This window comes from Bombina bombina, chromosome 7 (assembly GCF_027579735.1).
Source record: "Bombina bombina isolate aBomBom1 chromosome 7, aBomBom1.pri, whole genome shotgun sequence".
NCBI classification, from domain to species: Eukaryota; Metazoa; Chordata; class Amphibia; order Anura; family Bombinatoridae; genus Bombina; species Bombina bombina.
The window spans coordinates 591,738,400-591,763,567 of NC_069505.1; the positions used below are offsets into that span (position 1 = coordinate 591,738,400).

Consider the following 25,168-nt stretch of genomic DNA (forward strand, 5'->3'; position numbering starts at 1 on the left):
TGACAGGCTTTCGTGCCTGTATTAAGGTATCAATGACCGACTCGGAGAAACCACGCTTTGATAAAATCAAGCGTTCAATCTCCAAGCAGTCAGACGCAGAGAAATTAGATTTGGATGGTTGAAAGGACCCTGAAGTAGAAGGTCCTGTCTCAGCGGCAGAGTCCATGGTGGAAAGGATGACATGTCCACCAGATCTGCATACCAAGTCCTGCGTGGCCACGCAGGTGCTATCAAAATCACCGAAGCTCTCTCCTGCTTGATCTTGGCAATCAGACGAGGGAGCAGAGGAAACGGTGGAAACACATAAGCCAGGTTGAAGGACCAAGGCGCTGCTAGAGCATCTATCAGTGCTGCCTTGGGATCCCTGGACCCGTAAAAAGGAAGCTTGGCGTTCTGACGAGACACCGTGAGATCCAGTTCTTCTTTGCCCTAAAGTTGAATCAACTGCGCAAACACCTCCGGATGGAGTTCCCACTCCCCCGGATGAAAAGTCTGTCGACTTAGAAAATCCGCCTCCCAGTTCTCTACTCCTGGGATATGGATAGCTGATAGAAGGCAAGAGTGAACCTCTGCCCATAGAATTATTTTTGAAACCTCCAACATTGCTAGGGAACTCCTTGTTCCCCCTTGATAGTTGATGTAAGCTACAGTCGTGATATTGTCCGCTGAAATCTGATGAACCTGACCGCAGCAAGCTGAGGCCAAGCCTGAAGAGCATTGAATATTGCTCTTAGTTCCAGAATGTTTATCGGAAGAAGTGCCTCCTCCTGAGTCCATGAGCCCTGAGCCTTCAGGGAGTTCTAGACTGCACCCCAGCCCAAAAGGCTGGCACCTGTCGTTACTATTGTCCAATCTGGCCATACCCTTGGACAGATTGACCCGAGATAGCCACCAGAGAAGAGAATCCCTGGTCTCTTGATCCAGATTTAGTAGAGGGGACAAATCTATGTAATCCCCATTCCACTGACTGAGCATGCAGAGTTGCAGCGGTCTGAGATGTAGGTGGGCAAACGGCACTATGTCCATTGCCGCTACCATTAAGCCGATCACTTCCATACACTGAGCCACTGAAGGGTGAGAAGTAGAATAAAGAACACGGCAGGAATTTAGAAGTTTTGACAACCTGGCCTCTGTCAGGTAAATCTTCATTTCTACAGAATCTATTAGAGTTCCTAGGAAGGAAACTCTTGTGAGAGGGGATAGAGAACTCTTTTCTTCGTTCACTTTCCACCCATGAGACCTCAGGAATGCCAGAACAATGTCCGTATGGGACCTGGCGATTTGAAAATTCGACGCCTGTATCAGAATGTCATCTAGGTAAGGGGCTACTGCTATATCCCGCGGCCTTAGGACCGCCAGGAGTGACCCCAGAACCTTCGTAAAGATTCTTGGTGCCGTAGCTAACCCAAAGGGAAGAGCCACAAACTGGTAATGCCTGTCTAGGAAGGCGAAACTGAGAAACCGATGATGATCTCTGTGTATCGGAATGTGAAGATAAGCATCCTTTAAGTCCACGGTAGTCATATATTGACCCTCCTGGATCATAGGTAGGATGGTTCGAATAGTCTCCATCTTGAAGGATGGGACCCTGAGAAATTTGTTTAGGATCTTGAGATCTAAGATTGGTCTGAAGGTTCCCTCTTTCTTGGGAACTACAAACAGATTTGAATAGAAGTCTTGCCCCTGTTCCTCCTTTGGAACTGGGTGGATCACTCCCATAACTAGGAGGTCTTAAACACAATGTAAGAATGCCTCTCTCTTTATCTGGTTTGCAGATAATTGTGAGAGATGAAATCTTCCTTTTGGGGAAGAAGCCTTGAAGTCCAGAAGATATCACAGGGACACAATTTCCAACGCCCAGGGATCCTGGACATCTCTTGCCCAAGCCTGGGCGAAGAGAGAAAGTCTTCCCCCTACTAGATCCGTTACCGGATTGGGGGCTGATCTTTCATGCTGTCTTAGAGGCAGCCGCAGGTTTTTTGGCCTGCTTTCCTTTGTTCCAAGCCTGGTTAGGTCTCCAGACCGGCTTGGACTGGGCAAAATTTCCCTCTTGTTTTGTAATAGAGGAAGTTGAAGCTGCGCCACTCGAAGTTTCGAAAGGCACGAAAATTAGTCTGTTTGGTCCTTAATTTGTTGGACCTATCCTGAGGAAGGGCGTGACCTTTTCCTCCAGTAATATCAGAAATGATCTCCTTCAGTCCAGGCCCGAATAGGGTCTGCCCCTTGAAGGGAATGTTGAGAAGCTTAGACTTTGAAGTAACGTCAGCTGACCAGGATTTAAGCCATAACACCCTACGCGCCTGAATAGCAAAACCTGAGTTCTTAGCCGTTAGTTTGGTTAAATGAACAACGGCGTCAGAAACAAATGAATTGGCTAGCTTAAGAGCTTTAAGCTTGTCAAGGATATAATCCAATGGGGTTTCTACCTGTAGAGCCTCTTCTAGAGACTCAAACCAGAAGGCCACAGCAGCAGTGACAGGGACAATGCATGCAAGGGGCTGGAGAATAAAACCTTGTTGAATAAACATTTTCTTTAGGTAACCCTCTAATTTTTTATCCATTGGATCTAGAAAAGTACAACTGTCCTCTACGGGGATAGTTGTACGCTTAGCTAGGGTAGAGACTGCTCCCTCCACCTTAGGGACCGTTTGCCACAAGTCCCGTGTAGCGGCGTCTATGGGAAACATCTTTTTAAAAACAGGAGGGGGAGAGAACGGTACACCTGGTCTATCTCATTCCTTAGTAATAATTTCTGAAAACCTTTTAGGTATTGGAAAAACATCAGTGTAAACAGGCACTGCATAGTATTTATCCAATCTACACAATTTCTCTGGGAATATAATGGCGTCACAGTCATCCAGAGTTGCTAAAACCTCCCTGAGCAACACGCGGAGGTGTTCAAGCTTAAATTTAAATGTACACATATCAGAATCAGGTTGAAGTGTCTTCCCTGAGTCAGAAAAATCACCCACAGATAGAAGCTCTCCTGCCTCAGCTTCTGCACATTGTGAGGGTACATCAGACATAGCTACTAAAGCGTCAGAGAGCTCTGTATTTTTCTTAGCCCCAGAGCTGTCTCGCTTTCCTTGTAACCCTGGTAGTTTGGACAATACCGCTGTAAGGGTATGATCCATAACTGCCGCCATGTCTTGTAAGGTACACGCTATGGGCACGCTAGATGTACTTGGCGTCCCTTGAGCGGGAGTTATAGGTTCTGACACGTGGGGAGAGTTAGTCGGCATAACTTCCCCCTTGTCAATTTCCTCTGGTGAAAAATCTTTTAAAGCCAGAATATGGTCTTCATAACTTATAGTAAGATCAGTGCATTTGGTACACATTCTAAGAGGGGGTTCCACAATGGCTTCTAAACATAATGAACAAGGAGTTTCCTCTATGTCAGACATGTTTAACAGACTAGCAATGAGACCAGCAAGCTTTGAAAACACTTTAATGTGAAAAAGCAGAATATAAAAAAACGGTACTGTGCCTTTAAGGAAAAGAAACAAACACAAAAACTGCAAAACAGTGAAAAAAGCAGTTAACTCTATGAAATTTTTACAGTGTATATACTAGACTAAAATATCATTGCACCCACTTGCAAATGGATGATTAACCCCTCAGGCTCAAAAATGAAGCAAAAAAACGGTAAAACCGTTATAACAGTCACAAGCAAACTGCCACAGCTCTACTGTGGCTCCTACCTTCCCATAAAACGACTTTTGTAGTCACAAAAACCCTTTACAGACGTCCAATATGTCAGGGGACTCCTTCAGGGGAGCTGGATGTTTCAGAATGTAAAAATAACTGCGCAATTAGAGCGCGAAAATAGGCCCCTCCCACCATGCACTCAATGTCAGAGGGCCTTAAAAACTACTCCTAAGAGTAAAATAACAGCCATGTGGAAAACTAGGCCCCCAAATAAATATTTATCACCCTTAGTAAAATACATTCTTATAAATCTTGTAAACGTTTAACATACTAAGACATAAGAGTAAGTAACATGAATATTACCCTTTACTGCAAGCATGATGCCAGTCGTTTATTAAATCACTGCAATCAGGCTTACCTTAAATATATCAGGCACTGTCAGCATTTTCTAGACTTCTTATCTCTCTAGAAAAAAATATACTGAACATACCTCAGGGCAGTTAATTCTGCCAGCCGTTCCCCCAGCTGAAGTTTCCCATACTCTTCAGTTATGTGTGAGAACAGCAGTGGATCTTAGTTACAACCTGCTAAGATCATCAAAAACCTCAGGCAAAACTCTTCTTCTAATTTCTGCCTGAGGTAAAAACAGTACAATGCCGGTACCATTTAAAAATAACAAACTTTTGATTGAAGATAAACTACACTAAATCACCACATATCTCTAGCTACTTTCCTTGTCGAGAGCTGCAAGAGAATGACTGGAGGTGGCAGTTAGGGGAGGAGCTATATAGACAGCTCTGCTGTGGGTGATCCTCTTGCAGCTTCCTGTTGGGAAGGAGAATATCCCACAAGTAATGGATAATCCGTGGACTGGATACACCTTACAAGAGAAAAGATTTTTTTTTTTTTTTAATTTAAAAACAGATTTCTTTTTTTAAATAAAATGCTTTTTTTCTGTTTAAGATACACTATAATCTAAAAGTTATTCATCTTGAAACAGATTCATTCCTAACTTCTGTTTGCAGAAATAACATGCCCTTTTTTCACAGCTAAAAATATTATAAAATAAACATATACAGATGAGAAGTAAACCTTAAAGGGACATAATCATGAAAGAAAAACTTTTGAGTTTTAGATAGAGCATAACATTTCAAATGATCAAACTTGCTTTATTCTTTTGGTATCCTTTGTTGAAGGAGTCGGTGACAAGCAGCTAGCTCACACTAGTGCATTGCTTCTGAGCCTACCTATGCATACTTTTCAACAATGGATACCAAGAAGACAAAGCAAATTAGATGAGAAGTAAACTGGAAAATTGTTTAACATTGTATGTTCTATCTGAATCATGAAGCTTAAAGGGACACTGAACCCAATTTTTTTCATTCTTGATTCAGATAGAGCATGACATTTTAAGTAACTTTCTAACTTACTCCTATTATCAAAATTTCTTCATTCTCTTGGTATCTTTATTTGAAATGTAAAGTTTAGATGCCGGCCCATTTTTTGTGAACAACCTGGGTTGTTCTTGCTGATGGGTGGATAAATTCATCCACCAATAACAAAAGTGCTGTCCAGAGGTCTGAACAAAAAAAAAAAAAAAGCTTAGATGCCTTTTTCAAAGAGAATGAAGAAAAATTGATAGTAGTAAATTAGAAAGTTGCTTAAAATTGCATGCTCTATCTGAATAACGAAAGAAAAAAAATTGGGTTCAGTGTCCCTTTAATTGTGACTTTACTGTCCCTTTAATGCTATTGCGCACCTGCAAATCTATGTACACGGAAACAACCCTTGCTAAGTTTTAAGAAGCTCACTAAATAAAAAATAGTTTGGAGTGAAATAGATCTGCACAAGGATTAAAGCGTGATCATGGAGGGTTATTGTTTTATTTATTTAAATTGTTATTATTAAGGTTATGGTTATTTTTTCTACTTCCAATAAAATAAAACTGAAAAGTTGATATGAATATGAATGATTAACGTATTAAATTGGAGATAGTTCAATTTCATTAATTTCAATGATCTATCTAGGCATCTAATGATATATCACCAAATCAGTAATGATCTAAACAAATTTAAATCGGTCTTACTGACTAGTGATTTAAATAAAATCCAACCCGACTCAAACTGTTGCAAAAAATTGAGAAAAATGAATGAAAAATTAACAAGGATCTGCAAAAACAAATTGTGCTTACCTGATAATTTCATTTTCATCTGTGGGAGGAGAGTCCACTGCTTCATTCATTGCTTGTGGGAATAAAGAACCTGGTCACCAGAAGGAGGCAGAGACACTCCAGCCAAAGGCTTAAATACCTCCCCATTCCCCTCATCCCCCAGTCATTCTGCCGAGGGAACAAGGAACAGTAGGAGAAATATCAGGGTATAAATAGTGCCAGAAGATCATTAATAAATTTAAGTCCGCGCACTGGAGAAACGGGCGGGTGCAGTGGATTCTCCACAAACAGATGGAAATTAAATTATCATCAGGTAAGTATAATTTATGTTTTCCATCTTAATGGAAGGAAAGTCCACTGCTTCATTCATTACTTGTGGGAATAAATACCCAAGCTCTAGAGAACACTGAATAAAAAAAAAAACGGGAGGGTAAAAGGAGGCGGACCCTATATTGAGGGCACCACAGCATGCAGAACCTGTCTCCCAAAAGCTGCTTACGCCGAAGCAAAAACGTCAAATTTATAAAATTTTGCAAAAGTATGTAAGGAAGACCAAGTGGCCGCCTTACAAATCTGCTCGATAGAAGCCTCATTCTTAAAGGCCCAAGAAGAGGCCACAGCTCTAGTCGAGTGAACCGTAATCCTCTGAGGAGGCTTGTGTCCCCCTGTCTCATATGCCAGACGGATCATACTCCTTAACCAAAAAGAGAAGTGGCAGAGGCTCTTTGCCCCCTGTGCTTCCCTGAATACACAACAAATAAGGACAAAGTCTGCCTGAACTCCTTCATGGCCTGAAGATAAAACTTCAACACCTGGACCACTTACAGATTATGAAGTAACCTCTCCTTCGAAGAAGAAGGGTTAGGATGCAAATGAGGAACTATTATTTCCTGATTGATGTTACGACTCGACACCACCTTGGGAAAAAATCCCAATCCAGTGCGAACAACAGCCTTATCGGCATAAAAAACTAAGTAGGGAGGCTCACATTGCAAGGCCGCCAACTCAGACACTCTGAGCGCCGATGCAATAGCCAGTAATAATAGGACTTTCCATGAAAGAACCTTAATGAAAAGTGCATGCATAGGCTCAAACGGAGCCCTCTGCAAGACTTTAAGAACCAAGTTTAAGCTCCAAGGAGGAGCCAGATTCCTGAAGACAGGCCTGATCCTAACCAGAGCCTGAACAAAGGACTGAATGTCAGGAAGCTCTGGAAACTTCTTATGCAGCAGTACAGATAAAGCCGAGATCTGTCCTCTTAGGGAACTAGCGGCAAGACCCTTATCCAGACCGTCCTGGAGAAAGGCCAAGATCCTGGATACCTTGACCTTATGCCAGGGATATCCTCGTTCCTCACACCAGGACAAGTAGGCCCCCCACACCTTGTGGTAGATACGTCGAGTGACTGGCTTCCTGGCCTGAATGAGAGCGTCAATCACTTTTTCCGGAAATCCTCTCTTGGCTAAGACTAGTCGTTCAATCTCCACGCAGTCAGCCTCAGAGAATCGATATTTTGATGTATAAAGGGACCTTGAACCAGCAGATCCCTACGACAAGGTAACTTCCACGGCAGAGATGACATCCCCGCCAGATCCGCAAACCACATCCTCCTCCATGACGGAGCAATCAGAATAGCCGAAGCTTGCTCCTGCTTGATGCGGGCCACTACCCGAGGTAGAAGAGGCAACAGTAGAAATCTGTAAATTACGTTTAAGTCCCAGGGTACTGCCAAGGCATCTATCAGTTCCGCCTGGTGATCCCTGAATCGCGACCCATATATGGGTAGCTTGCAATTGAATCTGGACGACATGAGATCTATCTCCGGGGTCCCCCATCTGCTGCAGATCTCCACGAACATCTCGGGATGGAGGGTCCATTCCCCTGGATGAAATATCTGTCTGCTCAGAAAATCTGCTTCCCAGTTGTCCACATCCGAAATGTGGATCGCTGAGAGCGAACAATTGTGAGTTTCCGCCCATTCCAGAATCCGAGATACTTCCCTCATGGCTAGGGAGCTTCTTGTTCCTCTGGTAGTTTTGGTTCCGGAACCTCTAACATAGCAAGCACCTCTTTCAGCAGAAAGCGCAAATGCTCCATCTTAAATTTAAAATCTGGCTCCTCCGCGGACGGAGGCTTAGAAGTAGCCGATTCCGACCCAGAAGCGTCATCCTCCCATAAGTCGGAGTTGTCCTCCTCAGCGGATAGTCTGTCAGACATCCAGCGGAGTCGAAGGCCCCTGAGACGGATAGCAGTGCCGTACCTTCCGCTTGTGCTTAGTAGGGCGAGGCATCACATTAAAGGCCACAGAAACCGCTGTCTGTAATGGATCGGCGAAGTCTGGAGGCCAAAGGTCCCCTCCCGCAGGAGGATTAGTAAGGCCCTGGGGAACTGCTTGTGTAATTGGAGATGATCGCATGGAATGCACCTTGCGGGGTGGAGAACCCTCAGAGGTGGACGGCTCAGTCGTACTAAATACTTTATGCTTTTTGGAAATAGCAATATTGTCAAAGCATGTGGAACAGAGTTGCGTAGGCGGTTCAACTGGAACCTCCTTACAATATACACAGTTAATGGGTTTAGATAAAGAGGGAGTATCCTCCAACATCTGAGTCCTCCATAGCTTGCGCCTTTATTAAGGACTTGATCAAAAATATAAATGGCACCTTTATATCCCAATGGACGGGGCACTCACCACTTCTTGTGACCTGGACTACAAGAAACAGCTTTCGTCTCCTCCGAATGCAGGTCGAGAAAGAGGAAGTCGTAGAGGCCCCACCCGGTCACATAGAGTGCCATGCAGGACCGCCCCTGCACTTGAGAGAGATGCGCCAAAAAAGACTGCCTCAATCTCTCTCTAATTAACTGTGTTTCACACTGACAGAGCCTCATCTCACACAAACGCAGTAAAAAACACAATAAACAATATGTATAATAAAATCCCCCCTGTTCAATAACCCCCTACCGAGGGTATTACCCTAGATTCTATAAAGATAAAATGAGCCACACTGTGACCCTGTCTTCTTACGTCATCAAATATATATAAATGAAACGATCTTACCAGAATCAAAGCCGTGGAACAGGAACACGGCCATTCAATTGCGACAGGGTAGTATCATCGCCCCTGACATGGAGAAGAAAAGCAGGCAGCAAAACTCGTCAACGCTGATTGCTAATGGAGCTGTTAAACTGAGTCAGGATGGGTTCGCAGAAAAACTCTCCCTGCATCTCCGGACTCTAACATTCACCCATGCTCTCACTGAGAGGCTGACAGGGCTACTTGAAACTCCAGTCCCAATTCGAAGAGTACTACCCTCCATAAGAGACTACTCCGAATCGTCCATAACTTCTCTGCCAACCTCCTGTGACGAAAGGCAAAGAATGACTGGGGGATGAGGGGAGTGGGGGAGGTATTTAAGGCTTTGGCTGGGGTGTCTTTGCCTCCTCCTGGTGGCCAGGTTCTTAATTCCCACAAGTAATGAATGAAGCAGTGGACTCTCCTCCCATTAAGATAGTTTAACTGGTTAAATAAATATTGGTCACTTTATTCACATTTCTAGGATTTTATGAACCTGCTAAATTACTATGCACTATAGTAAATGTTCTATGGTAGAATATATTTATAGACAGCCAGACATAGATATAGTTATTTAAACATCTGTTTTACAATAATTAAAGTGAATGTAAATTTTGATGATAAAGTGCCCGTTTTTTAAAAATTCGATTAAAATCAGGGGCACTTTAATTCATAAAAATTTACATTTCACTTGTGTTGTCAAAATTCTTAATCTTCGCAGCCGCTGCATCGCTTCCTTCGCCCGTCGTAAAGCCTCTTCCTGGGTCTAAAATGAGGAATCCGGCTTCCTCCAATCATGGTGTTGAATCAGACACTGATTCCCCCAGGGGTGAAAGCCGTGATTGGAGGATGACTGATCCGTCATTTATGACGTAGGAAGAGGCTTGCGACGACCGGGGGAAGCTGGAGCGGCTGTCAGGATTAAAAGGTAAGTATTTTCACAACACGAGTGAAATGTAAATTTTTTTTTTTTTTTTAAAGTGCTCCTGTTTTTAATTGATTTTTTTTTTTTAAAAACGGGCACTGTATCATCAAAATTTATATTCACTTTAACCATTTCACAAGCATCTAAAAACAAAGTGTATGCTTATGTGATACATTTATTAGTTTCACGATTACTCAATTCCCCAGTTTTGCATAACCAACACAGTTATATTAATATATTTTTTTACCTCCAATTACCTTGTATCTAGGCCTCTGCAGACTGCCCTTAAAAAAAATTGTGAAGATGAAAAGCATTTATCACATTCAATTTTTATTCCTGTGACACTGCACAGCAAAAAGCAGGTAAAAAGAATATGTGGTTACCATCTCGCTTAGAAGACCTCTTCTTCTCAGGTCCCTCAGGTATTAGCTCGTCAGCTGATTTCTATAAAAGAAAGGACAATTTATTCACAACCCTATTGCAGAATATTTAGAACGGATTACATAATAAAGTAATTATATGGAGTTCCATGCCCCTTTAAAGGGACAGTAAAGTCAACATTAAACTTTCATGATTCAAACATAAAGCATGCAGTTTTAAATAACGTTCCAATTTACTTCTATTATCTAATTAGCTTCATTCTCTTGTAATCTTTTGTTGAAAAAACAAAATTTATTCTTACCTCATAAATTTCTTTCTTTCCTGGCATGGAGAGTCCATGATTTCATTCCAATTACTAGTGGGATATTCAACTCCTGACCAGCAGGAGGAGGCAAAGAGCACCCCGGCAGAGCTGTTAAGTGTCCCTTCCCTTACCCATTATTTCCAGTCATTCGGCCGAAGGAAAAATGGAAAAAAGTTAACACAAGGGTATAGAAGTGCCTGAGGTTTATACAAAAAACTGCAGTCTTAAAATTAAATTAAGGGGGCGGGTTGTGGACTCTCAATGCCAGGAAAGAAAGAAATTTATCAGGTAAGCATAAATTTTGTTTTCTTTCCAATGGCATGGAGAGTCCACAATTTAATTCAAATTACTAGTGGGAACGAATACCCAAGCTAGAGGACTCAGAATGAAAGGGAGGGAGAACAAGATAGGCGAACCTAAACAGAAGGCACCACCACTTGAAGAACCTTTCTCCCTAAGGAAGCCTCAGCCGAGGCAAAAGTATCAAATTTGAAGATTTTGGAAAAAGTATGCAATGAGGACTATGTGGTCGCCTTGCGGATCTGCTCCACAGAAGCTTCACTCTTGAAAGCCGAGGATGAAGAGACAGCCCTAGTGGAATGAGCAGTAAGTCTCTCAGGAGGCTGTTGTCCAACTCTCATATAAGCTAACCGGATAACACTTCTCAACCAGAGAGAAAGAGTAGTAGAAGTGACCTTCTGACCCTTACGCTACCAGAGAAAACAACGAACAGGGCAGGTGATTGTCAAAAATCTTAAGGTGCTTGAAAGTAAAAATCTTTGAGCACACACAACATCCAGCAGAAGTTTACGAAGATTAAGACCCCAAGGGGGAGCAACAGGACTAAACACAGGCCTGATTCTGACCAAGGCCTGCATAAAAAATTGAACCTCTGGCAGATCTGCCAGACGTTAGGCAAAAGAATAGCCAGTGCAGAAATCTGACCCCTCAGAGTGCTGACTGATCAACCTTTCTCCAGACCATCCTGAAGAAAAGACAAAAATCGGGGAACCCTCACCTGTCTCCAAGGGAAACCCTTAGATTCAAAAAGGTACGTTTGCCACACTGTTTGGTAAATCTTGCCAGTTACCGGCTTACGAGCCTAAATCATATCAATCATACGGAAAAACCTTGTCTAGAAAAGACTAGGTGATCAATCTCCAAGCAGTCATTTTCAGAGAATCTAGGTTTGGATGTAGGAAAAGGACCCTGAAGCAGAAGGTCCTTCCTTAGGTAATTTCCACAGGGGGGAAAGGATGACATCTTCACCAGCCCTATTGTCTGTACGTATATTTATATAGACTAAACCACAAATTCAATACCTAAGGATTTCTAAATGATGACTTTAGATCTATAGTCATCATTTAGAAATCCTTAGGTATTGAATTTGTGGTTTAGTCTATATAAATATACGTACAGACAATCGGTCTCAATAAGGCTAATTCTCTTTAACACCTATCTTAGGTAGCATATTAAGATATCTTTAGCTTCTCCTAGCGCCCTCTAAATACTACATTCAATTTGTTCTTTAAATATATAACATACTTTGGAGGAAGGTGTGTTTTTAGAAGGGTTTGATATCTATATTTTTTGAACAGCGCAGTACTTATTAACATATATGTTTTATTTTTTTTAAAAGTATTTTTATTGAGGCAATCAAAACAGGCACAAAACAAATACAAAATGAAGGGCAATATCACAAGTACAATAATACAAGAGACATTGGTTACATAAAGCAATACGCCAGTTAGTAGGAAATCACATCTCATCTATCCGGGTCAAAACATTACCCTTCAACATTGCACCTCATTTTATTACTATATCTGCATAGTGTTATCAATGCGACAGAGATCCACCCAGGGATCTGACAACTAGAGTATAGTTGAAGACACATCATTAATAGAGAAATACCATATAAAGAGTTAAGAAAACTGCAAACTTGAACTAAACCTGTTTAGACAGCTTCAAAAATATTAAAGATTGCATGATATAACACAGTGACATGTATGGAATATAAACAATATGTAAATACAGGTTGGTCAGATGTGAGCGCGAGAAATAACAAGTTCAGTCTAAGTCACATAAAGAAAACCAGTAAACAAACATATGTTAAATCAACTTCAGGTTAGAGGTTAATTAAAATAGAAAAGAATCTTTCAATTACTAGGACCTAAAGAACCTATCCCGGCTCTTCAGGCTGGGCAGAGGCTACATAACTCTGCCAAACAGGAATGCGGAGGGGAAGGTATTCAACCTTTACCGCATAAGAATTTAGGGGGGGGGGGGGGGGGAAGGGGATATTCATGTAATAATGCACTCCTGCGTTGTTGGCTTAGATACCACTATGACTGTAATCAAATAGAGGGGGTATAGAGAGATATTCAGGAACCATAGGAGAGTATATTCACACCCCCTATAGGTACTCTTGACCTTGCTAATGATTTTACTCAAGAGCATACTGAGCCTCAAGTAACACGTAAGATTAATATCTAGTGTAGCCCTGCATACCTAGAGACCTCTGCACTTTAGCCAAAAGCCATATGGATCCCCTAGTATTAACTGCTTCTCTCTAGGTCAAGCTCCATGAAATATAATTTACTCCAATATAGTTGGTTTTGTAACTCCTCATTTTAAACCAGAGTATAGGTAGCAAGACACAAGTTACCTGGTCTAAAAGACACAAGTTACATGGTCTAAAAAATAAAACTTACCAGGATAGGCTCAATGACCTAAATATGTATAGCTTAGAGGAGAGAAGGGAAAGAGGTGATATGATAGCAACTTTCAAGTACATTAAAGGGTTTAGTAAAACTGAGGCTGTGGGTATTTTACATAAAATGGAAAATTCAAGAACAAGGGGTCATGAGCTCAAGCTAAAGGGTAGTAGATTCAGGAGTAATTTGAGGAAGCACTTCATTACAGAAAGAGTGATTGATTTATGGAATAAACTTCCTCAAGAGGTAGTAGCAACAAACACTGTGGGGGACTTTAAAAATGCATGGGACAAGCAAAAGGCTATCCTACGAACTAGATAAGTTTATACTGTTAGGTAAGGTCGGGCAGACTTGCTGGGCCTATGGCTCTTATCTGCCGTCAATATCTATGTTACTCAAACATAACCCCACAATGGGAAACAGACTAAAAGATATATAAAAAAAAGCTCATATGAGGTATTAGATTGAGATGAGTGGCATGCATGTGTACATCTTTATTTTGAGTGTTGTATGAGGCATATCACTCCCACACGGATTTCACTCATCAAACCAAGCAGGTTGCATTTATAGGACATAACTTGTATCATGAACTCTCATCTAGGCTGAGATAGTATACCATGACCCATATACTGGTTACTGTCTTCCATCGAATACTCTCATGTTAGGGAGGCAGCAGGTGTATATCTATCATACATTTAAACACTGGAGGGAAGGGGAAAGGGGGGGGGGCGGGGGAGCAACAGATTGAGAATATTATTTTCCACTTCAGAAACTTATTAATGAAGAGGATCAAGGAGTCAGAAAATACCTCAACTAAATAATAAACTTATAGTACAAATTAGTAAATGGCGCACAGTTAATATGTGAGTCCTGTCAGTCTCTGACTCCCCACCCCTATCCCAATACATATATGATAAAATCGGAGGTTTAAGTTGCACAGACCTGTACAGTTCAGTACTATTATAGAATGTTTAAACATACGCTTATTGAATGAGGTAAAAAGTATAATATGAATTTCCAACCCTGAAATGTAGAGGGAGCCCATCTAAGTTCAGACCGCGTGGCTTCATACAAACAGATTCCCCACACATAGGTACAACCACTACCCCACTCACTACAAACCCATTCTATATATACCAAAAGCGGGGATACAAAAGAGGTAACATTGTAGGGATCCACCCTGTCTCAGACATTTTTCACTTATGAGAGCAAAATCCTCCACTTCAACTAAAATAGCTTGCCCTGAGGTAACAGTGTTCAAGGCTCAATGCAGGGTAAACATTAGGGACTGAAAGTGATACTAGTCCTGAGCAGACCGCATCCCCGTTTGTGTCCAAAACCTCACCCGACTCCAACTGATTCATGAGTGTCAGACAGCCAAGTGCCCTCAAACAGTAAGATCCTGAGCTGCAGGGCTATGTCCAGGTTTAGAGCGGCTGCGGGACGCGTCTCCCGGTCCCAGTCCAAGAAGGGTTTCAGGTCAGTAGATTGGTGGCAGACCACTATCACCTTACTCATACCGGCAGTGTCATGTCCGCGGGAGCTGGCCACACACCAACCCACATCTCAACCAGTAACAGAATCTGCTTCCGCTACCTCACAGCCATAAGTGGGGGCTTCTTTGTTCACATAGGCACTGTTCTTGAGTGCCCGTAAGACACGATGCAGCCCATCAGGTGATCCACTAGCACTGCCGAAACTATCCTCCTCAGCTTCAGCCTGCGATCGCTTTTCCTGAGGGTAGGTAGGCAGATCAGGAGTATCCTCCATGTTTAGCTGCATGATGTCGAGCTGCACTCTGGAGCTTGCCTCCTCCTTCACAGCAGGCTCAGGTCGCTTTGCATCGGTGTACTCCGCTTCTACAGCTGTTATTAGGGAATCAAATCTATTGAGTATCAGCAGCTCATACTTCGCAAACAAGGCTTGAATCTCAGAAATGATGGCTCTCTCCATGTTATTGATGAGACCTTCAGCACAGACGAATGCTTCAAACTTGTAATCGTTAGGTCCCCAGCTTAAGTCCCAGGGTGCAATTATCTTTAGGATCCCATCGTAAATCTTTCTAGAAAATTAGATTATTTTAATTAAAAGCAAAATAAAGTCAGGAGCCTCTTTAGTATGCGACTTGCTTCTTCAGCTACAGGCTCCGCCCCTACTAACATTTTTCTATACACATTTATCCTCTGACTATATGTCAGTTACCTCTATACAGAGTACTATGGGCTACGCAGACGCAAGAGCCCTTAAAAAACATAATTTATGCTTACCCGATAAATTTATTTCTCTTGTGGTGTATCCAGTCCACGGATCATCCATTACTTGTGGGATATTCTCATTCCCAACAGGAAGTTGCAAGAGGATCACCCACAGCAGAGCTGTCTATATAGCTCCTCCCCTAACTGCCACCTCCAGTCATTCGACCGAAGACAAGCAAGAGAAAGGAGAAACTATAGGGTGCAGTGGTGACTGTAGTTTTACAAAATACCTGCCTTAAAATGACAGGGCGGGCCGTGGACTGGATACACCACAAGAGAAATAAATTTATCAGGTAAGCATAAATTATGTTTTCTCTTGTAAGGTGTATCCAGTCCACGGATCATCCATTACTTGTGGGATACCAATACCAAAGCTAAAGTACATGGATGAAGGGAGGGACAAGGCAGGTACTTAAACGGAAGGTACCACTGCCTGTAAAAACTTTCTCCCAAAAATAACCTCCGAAGAAGCAAAAGTGTCAAATTTATAAAATTTTGAAAAAGTATGAAGCGAAGACCAAGTCGCCGCCTTGCAAATCTGTTCAACAGAAGCCTCATTTTTAAAGGCCCATGTGGAAGCCACAGCTCTAGTAGAATGAGCTGTAATCCTTTCAGGAGGCTGCTGGCCAGCAGTCTCATAAGCCAAACGTATTATACTTCTTAGCCAAAGCGAAAGAGAGGTAGCAGAAGCCTTTTGGCCTTTCCTCTGTCCAGAGTAGACAACAAACAAAGCAGATGTTTGACGAAAATCTTTAGTAGCTTGTAAATAATACTTTAAAGCACGAACCACGTCAAGATTGTGTAATAGACGTTCCTTCTTTGAAGAAGGATTAGGACACAATGACGGAACAACAATCTCCTGATTGATATTCTTATTAGATACCACCTTAGGTAAAAACCCAGGTTTGGTACGCAGAACTACCTTATCTGCATGGAAGATCAGATAAGGAGAATCACATTGTAAGGCAGATAACTGGGAAACTCTACGAGCCCAGGAATAGCTACCAAAAATAGAACTTTCCAAGATAGAAGTTTGATATCTATGGAATGAAGAGGTTCACCACATCTCTCTTACTGCTTCCATGCTTGTCGAGAGTTGCAAGAGAATGACTGGAGGTGGCAGTTAGGGGAGGAGCTATATAGACAGCTCTGCTGTGGGTGATCCTCTTGCAAACTTCCTGTTGGGAATGAGAATATCCCACAAGTAATGGATGATCCGTGGACTGGATACACCTTACAAGAGAAACACTTATAGCATTAAGAAAAGCATAAATGTAATGAAGCAGCCTCTGACTTTAAGACAGTTACATTTAAACAGTCTACTATGGGCTACACAGATGCAAGAGCTCTTGTAAACACTTATTATTGTATTAAGTAAGGCATAAATGTAATGAAGCAGCCTCTGACTGTATGACAGATACATCTATACAGTGTACTATGAGCTTTGCAAACGCAAGAGCCCTTGCACACACTTATTGCATTAAGTATAGTATGAAAGAATGAAGCAGCCACTGACTATAAATAGATACATTTTCACTCTATGGGCTACGTAGGCTGTTAAAAACTACTCAAAAACTCACAGGAAACAGTGCTTGCCCCTGGATATAAAGGAATCCCTCTGGATCCCCTAGATCCATCTCTTATGAAGTGATTTCCATTTCACAGACCACAAAATCTAAAAGGAAACAAGCTTTTAACTTCCTCAATCCGGGCACTGCACTAGAGAAGTCACAGCGCATACACTGCAGAACGTCCGTTATAGGAAGACGCCACTGCAGTGAAAAAACGAGCCAAAACAAATGTCCTGCAGCGGGAAAGGAATAATCCACTTACCCCCGCAGGGCAGTTAGGCACCCGGTATCTAAGGGACTGAGTAGAACCGTCCCTATCATCAACAGTCAGGCATCGAACCTGAAATATACAAAAGCTCCCCACTGTGTAACATTACATCGGCAGCTGATCCGACCCTTGATAAAAGCGGAGCGTCATAATGGACAATAGTAGAAATGTCCCTTTTCAGAACTCCATATATGACATGACAGATAGGCTGCTCTTCCCACTCCTCACAGAGACCCCTCATGTATATAGGGACACCGCTATCACACACACCTCTCTGTAGAAGATAAATAGGGACACGGCAATTCAGAAATATTCTGACAAGAGCCGTTCTGTAACACCGCCTGTTCCCTACCACAAGAGACTAAGAGTCCCAGCCCTAACCAAAACCGCTCTGCTCTCAGAGCCTCTAGGCGGACATAGTATGGGCAGCAGGGTAGATTATTGCATGCTACTAGAGCGCACTTTATGCCTGAGGTCTGGGACTTTCCTAAAAACCCCACATACCTCCTGATTATCATAAAAACCATACCCAGGCTCCTAGAAATAAAGGAAGGCAGGTATTACCCCTAATGTGCTTGGCCTTCTAATCACATTAAGGAAATAAGCGCTTACCTTGGAGCCTCAGCAGTGGGGTAGGTATGGAATCCACGGTGTGACAGATTCAGCAGACCTCTGACAGGAACCTGGAGATAAAGAAAAAACAGAGTAACCAACCATGGTTTTCTATATAGGGGTAGCATAAATGTTGGAAGGTAGGCAAAGACCACCTCGCCGTCTTCAAACTTCTAAATGCTACCATTACTCTTACTAAAGAGATTAACATGGACACAGCATAACCCCAATCCTTGCTTGCAGGGAAAAGTACAAATTAAAGGATTATATATCTTCAAACACTCATCTTTGCACATCCTCCCGATGATCAAGACAAAGAATGACTGGGGATTATGGGTAAGGGAAGTGACACTTAAAGGGACACTAAACCCCAAATTTTTCTTTCATGATTTAAGTAGAGAATGCAATTTTAAACAACATTCCAATTTACTTCTATTATCTAATTTGCTTCATTCTTTAGATATCTTTTATTGAAGAAACAGCAATGCACATGGTGAACCAATCACACAAGGCATCTATGTGCAGCAACCAATCAGCAGCTACTGAGCCTATCTAGATATGCTTTTCAGCAAAGTATATCTAGAGAATGACGCAAATTAGATAATAGAAGTAAATTAGAAAGTTGTTTAAAAACATAATTTATGCTTACCTGATAAATTTATTTCTCTTGTAGTGTATCCAGTCCACGGATCATCCATTACTTATGGGATATTAACTCCTCCCCAACAGGAAGTGCAAGAGGATTCACCCAGCAGAGCTGCTATATAGCTCCTCCCCTAACTGCCATTACCAGTCATTCGACCGAAAACATGCAGAGAAAGGAAAACCATAGGGTGCAGTGGTGACTGTAGTTTAATGGAAAAATTACCTGCCTTAAAGTGACAGGGCGGGCCGTGGACTGGATACACTACAAGAGAAATAAATTTATCAGGTAAGCATAAATTATGTTTTCTCTTGTTAAGTGTATCCAGTCCACGGATCATCCATTACTTATGGGATACCAATACCAAAGCTAAAGTACACGGATGACGGGAGGGACAGGCAGGCTCTTTATACTGCCTGAAGAACCTTTCTCCCAAAAACAGCCTCCGAAGAAGCAAAAGTGTCAAATTTGTAAAATTTGGAAAAAGTATGAAGAGAAGACCAAGTTGCAGCCTTGCAAATCTGTTCAACAGAAGCCTCATTCTTAAAGGCCCAAGTGGAAGCCACAGCTCTAGTAGAATGTGCTGTAATTCTTTCAGGAGGCTGCTGTCCAGCAGTCTCATAGGCTAACCGTATTATGCTACGAAGCCAAAAGGAGAGAGAGGTAGCCGAAGCTTTTTGACCTCTCCTCTGACCAGAATAAACGACAAACAGGGAAGACGTTTGTCGAAAATCCTTAGTTGCCTGTAGATAAAATTTCAGGGCACGGACTACATCTAGATTGTGTAGCAGACGTTCCTTTTTCAAAGAAGGATTAGGACACAAAGATGGAACCACAATCTCTTGATTGATATTCCTGTTAGTGACCACCTTAGGTAGGAACCCAAGTTTAGTACGCAGAACTACCTTGTCTGAATGAAAAATCAGATAAGGAGAATCACAATGTAAGGCAGATAACTCAGAGACTCTTCGAGCCGAGGAAATCGCCATTAAAAACAGAACTTTCCAAGATAACAACTTGATATCAATGGAATGAAGGGGTTCAAACGGAACCCCCTGTAAAACATTAAGAACTAAGTTCAAACTCCATGGTGGAGCAACAGTTTTAAACACAGGCTTGATCCTAGCTAAAGCCTGACAAAAAGCTTGAACGTCCGGAACTTCTGACAGACGTTTGTGTAAAAGAATGGACAGAGCTGAAATCTGTCCCTTTAAGGAACTAGCGGATAAACCCTTTTCTAAACCTTCTTGTAGAAAAGACAATATCCTCGGAATCCTAACCTTACTCCATGAGTAACTCTTGGATTCGCACCAATATAAGTATTTGCGCCATATCTTATGGTAAATCTTTCTGGTAACAGGCTTCCTAGCCTGTATTAAGGTATCAATAACTGACTCAGAAAAAACACGTTTTGATAAAATCAAGCGTTCAATTTCCAAGCAGTCAGCTTCAGAGAAATTAGATTTTGATGTTTGAAGGGACCCTGGATCAGAAGGTCCTGTTTCAGAGGTAGCGACCAAGGTGGACAGGATGACATGTCCACTAGATCTGCATACCAAGTCCTGCGTGGCCATGCAGGCGCTATTAGAATCACTGATGCTCTCTCCTGTTTGATTCTGGCAATCAATCGAGGAAGCATCGGGAAGGGTGGAAACACATAAGCCATCCCGAAGGTCCAAGGTGCTGTCAAAGCATCTATCAGAACCGCTCCCGGATCCCTGGATCTGGACCCGTAACGAGGAAGCTTGGCGTTCTGTCGAGACGCCATGAGATCTATCTCTGGTTTGCCCCAACGTCGAAGTATTTGGGCAAAGACCTCCGGATGAAGTTCCCACTCCCCCGGATGAAAAGTCTGACGACTTAAGAAATCCGCCTCCCAGTTCTCCACTCCCGGGATGTGGATTGCTGACAGGTGGCAAGAGTGAGACTCTGCCCAGCGAATTATCTTTGATACTTCCATCATTGCTAGGGAGCTTCTTGTCCCTCCCTGATGGTTGATGTAAGCTACAGTCGTGATGTTGTCCGACTGAAACCTGATGAACCCCCGAGTTGTTAACTGGGGCCAAGCCAGAAGGGCATTGAGAACTGCTCTCAATTCCAGAATGTTTATTGGTAGGAGACTCTCCTCCTGATTCCATTGTCCCTGAGCCTTCAGAGAATTCCAGACAGTGCCCCAACCTAGTAGGCTGGCGTCTGTTGTTACAATTGTCCAGTCCGGCCTGCTGAATGGCATCCCCCTGGACAGATGTGGCCGAGAAAGCCACCATAGAAGAGAATTTCTGGTCTCTTGATCCAGATTCAGAGTAGGGGACAAGTCTGAGTAATCCCCATTCCACTGACTTAGCATGCACAATTGCAGCGGTCTGAGATGTAGGCGTGCAAAGGGTACTATGTCCATTGCTGCTACCATTAAGCCGAAAACCTCCATGCATTGAGCTACTGACGGGTGTTGAATGGAATGAAGGACACGGCATGCATTTTGAAGCTTTGTTAACCTGTCTTCTGTCAGGTAAATCTTCATTTCTACAGAATCTATAAGAGTCCCCAAGAAGGGAACTCTTGTGAGTGGAAAGAGAGAACTCTTCTTTTCGTTCACCTTCCATCCATGCGACCTTAGAAATGCCAGTACTAACTCTGTATGAGACTTGGCAGTTTGAAAGTTTGAAGCTTGTATCAGAATGTCGTCTAGGTACGGAGCTACCGCAATTCCTCGCGGTCTTAGTACCGCCAGAAGAGCACCCAGAACCTTTGTGAAGATTCTCGGAGCCGTAGCCAATCCGAATGGAAGAGCTACAAACTGGTAATGCCTGTCTAGAAAGGCAAACCTTAGATACCGGTAATGATCTTTGTGAATCGGTATGTGAAGGTAAGCATCCTTTAAATCCACTGTGGTCATGTACTGACCCTTTTGGATCATGGGTAAAATTGTCCGAATAGTTTCCATTTTGAACGATGGAACTCTTAGGAATTTGTTTAGGATCTTTAAATCCAAGATTGGCCTGAAAGTTCCCTCTTTTTTGGGAACCACAAACAGATTTGAGTAAAACCCTTGTCCTTGTTCCGACCGCGGAACCGGATGGATCACTCCCATTAATAAAAGATCTTGTACGCAGCGTAGAAACGCCTCTTTCTTTATTTGGTTTGTTGACAACCTTGACAGATGAAATCTCCCTCTTTGGGGAGAGAATTTGAAGTCTAGAAGGTATCCCTGAGATATGATCTCTAACGCCCAGGGATCCTGGACATCTCTTGCCCAAGCCTGGGCGAAGAGAGAAAGTCTGCCCCCCACTAGATCCGTTCCCGGATCGGGGGCCCTCGATTCATGCTGTCTTAGGGGCAGCAGCAGGTTTCCTGTCCTGCTTGCCCTTGTTCCAGGACTGGTTAGGTCTCCAGCCTTGTCTGTAGCGAGCAACAGCTCCTTCCTGTTTTGGTGCAGAGGAAGTTGATGCTGCTCCTGCTTTGAAATTACGAAAGGAACGAAAATTAGACTGTCTAGCCTTAGGTTTGGCTCTGTCTTGAGGCAGGGCATGGCCTTTACCTCCTGTAATGTCAGCGATAATTTCTTTCAACCCGGGCCCGAATAAGGTCTGCCCTTTGAAAGGTATATTAAGCAATTTAGATTTAGAAGTAACGTCAGCTGACCAGGATTTTAGCCACAGTGCTCTGCGTGCCTGAATGGCGAATCCGGAATTCTTAGCCGTAAGTTTAGTTAAATGTACTACGGCATCTGAAATAAATGAGTTAGCTAACTTAATGGCTTTAAGCTTGTGTGTAATCTCATCTAATGGAGCTGATTCAAGTGTCTCTTCCAGAGACTCAAACCAAAATGCTGCTGCAGCCGTGACAGGCGCAATGCATGCAAGAGGTTGCAATATAAAACCTTGTTGAACAAACATTTTCTTAAGGTAACCCTCTAACTTATTATCCATTGGATCTGAAAAGGCACAGCTATCCTCCACCGGGATAGTGGTACGCTTAGCTAAAGTAGAAACTGCTCCCTCCACCTTAGGGACCGTTTGCCATAAGTCCCGTGTGGTGGCGTCTATTGGAAACATCTTTCTAAATATCGGAGGGGGTGAGAACGGCACACCGGGTCTATCCCACTCCTTAGTAACAATTTCAGTAAGTCTCTTAGGTATAGGAAAAACGTCAGTACTCGCCGGTACCGCAAAATATTTATCCAACCTACACATTTTCTCTGGTATTGCAACTGTGTTACAATCATTCAGAGCCGCTAACACCTCCCCTAGTAATACACGGAGGTTTTCCAGCTTAAATTTAAAATTTGAAATATCTGAATCCAGTTTGTTTGGATCAGAACCGTCACCCGCAGAATGAAGCTCTCCGTCCTCATGTTCTGCAAATTGTGACGCAGTGTCTGACATGGCCCTAATATTATCAGCGCACTCTGTTCTCACCCCAGAGTGATCACGCTTACCTCTTAGTTCTGGTAATTTAGCCAAAACTTCAGTCATAACAGTAGCCATATCCTGTAATGTGATTTGTAATGGCCGCCCAGATGTACTCGGCGCTACAATATCACGCACCTCCCGAGCGGGAGATGCAGGTACTGACACGTGAGGCGAGTTAGTCGGCATAACTCTCCCCTCGTTGTTTGGTGAAATATGTTCAATTTGTACAGATTGACTTTTATTTAAAGTAGCATCAATACAGTTAGTACATAAATTTCTATTGGGCTCCACTTTGGCTTTAGCACATATAGCACAGATATCTTCCTCTGAATCAGACATGTTTAACACACTAGCAAATAAACTAGCAACTTGGAAATACTTTTCAAGTAATTTACTATAATATGAAAACGTACTGTGCCTATAAGAAGCACAGAAAAAGTTATGACAGTTGAAAATTAATAAACTGAAAAGTTAGCATCAAATCTTTGTAAAAAACACAATTTTAGCAAAGGATTGCTCCCATTAGCAAAGGATAACTAACCCTGATAGCAGAAAAAAAATACAGAAATAAACGTTTTTTTAACACAGTCAACTACAATCTCACAGCTCTGCTGTGAGTGATTACCTCCCTCAAAACAAGTTTTGAAGACCCCTGAGTTCTGTAGAGATGAACCGGATCATGCAGGGAAGACAATAAACTTCTGACTGAATTTTTTGATGCGTAGCAAAAGGGCCAAAAAAGGCCCCTCCCCCTCACACATAACAGTGAGAGAGATCAGTAAACTGTCATAAATTAAATAAAACGACTGCCAAGTGGAAAAAAATAGTGCCCAAAACATTTTTTCACCCAGTACCTCAGAAAATTAAACGATTTTACATGCCAGCAAAAAACGTTTAACATTAATAAATTGAGTGTTATTAAAAAGCCTGTTGCTAGTCCCTGCAAATTAGGCTAAAGTTTTATGCATACAGTATAATTCCAGTGAAGTGTCATTCCCCAGAATACTGAAGTGTAAAATATACATACATGACAGCCTGATACCAGTTGCTGCTACTGCATTTAAGGCTGAGTTTACATTATATCGGTATGGCAGAATTTTCTCATCAATTCCATTGTCAGAAAATAATAAGCTGCTACATACCTCTTTGCAGATTAATCTGCCCGCTGTCCCCTGATCTGAAGTTTACCTCTCCTCAGATGGCCGAGAAACAGCAATATGATCTTAACTACTCCGGCTAAAATCATAGAAAAACTCAGCTAGATTCAAATTCTACCAGAGAAGGAATAACACACTCCGGTGCTATTATAAAATAACAAACTTTTGATTGAAGGTATGAAACTAAGTATAATCACCAAAGTCCTCTCACACATCCTATCTATTCGTTGGGTGCAAGAGAATGACTGGTAATGGCAGTTAGGGGAGGAGCTATATAGCAGCTCTGCTGGGTGAATCCTCTTGCACTTCCTGTTGGGGAGGAGTTAATATCCCATAAGTAATGGATGATCCGTGGACTGGATACACTTAACAAGAGAAATTGCATGCTCTTTCTAAACCAGGAAAGAAAAAAATTTGGGTTTCATGTCCCTTTAACAGCTCTGCTGGGGTGCTCTTTGTCTCCTCCTGCTGGCCAGGAGTTGAATATCCCACTTATAATTGGAATGAAATCCTGGACTCTCCATGCCATTGGAAACAAACATACCTACATAGGCTCAAGATCAGTAATGTAGTATGGGAAGCTAGCTGCAGATGGGTGGCTCCTCATCAAGGGGTTGATTTATCAAGCTGCGGCAGACCGGGGCGCACATACACCCTCTATCCGCCTCCGGAATTCAGCGTTGCACACAAACAATATTTTGTGCTTGTGTGCAATCCCATCCCCCTGCCCACGCACAGCTAATCACGTGCGGGCAGGAGATGTCAATCTCCCCGGTCGGCTGAGACCGACAAGCGTGGTGTTGTCAATGTTATAGGGCTATAATGAGACAAGATATTCTCTATCATGTACACATATGCATTCACTCAGCCATATCCCATCGTCTATTGTTTTGTTTAAAAGTCAAACAATAAAGCTTAGGCCCAAACAGAATTATAAAAAAAATAAACAGGTGGTGCCTGCACATATTTGTCTCTTGTGATTGGCTAACTGGATGTGTTCAGCTAGCTGCCAGTATTGCACTGCTGTTCCTTCAG

General features: G+C 42.5%; 1 protein-coding gene across 1 annotated transcript in view; it reads right to left on the reverse strand.

Moving 5' to 3' along the window:
- Window positions 1–25,168, reverse strand: part of LOC128636624 (WD repeat-containing protein 62-like) — a 368,449-nt gene that overhangs the window by 71,536 nt on the left and 271,745 nt on the right. Inside the window, 1 exon segment of the mRNA XM_053689615.1 lies at window positions 10,200–10,260. Within this exon segment, the coding sequence (XP_053545590.1) occupies window positions 10,200–10,260 (61 nt within the window).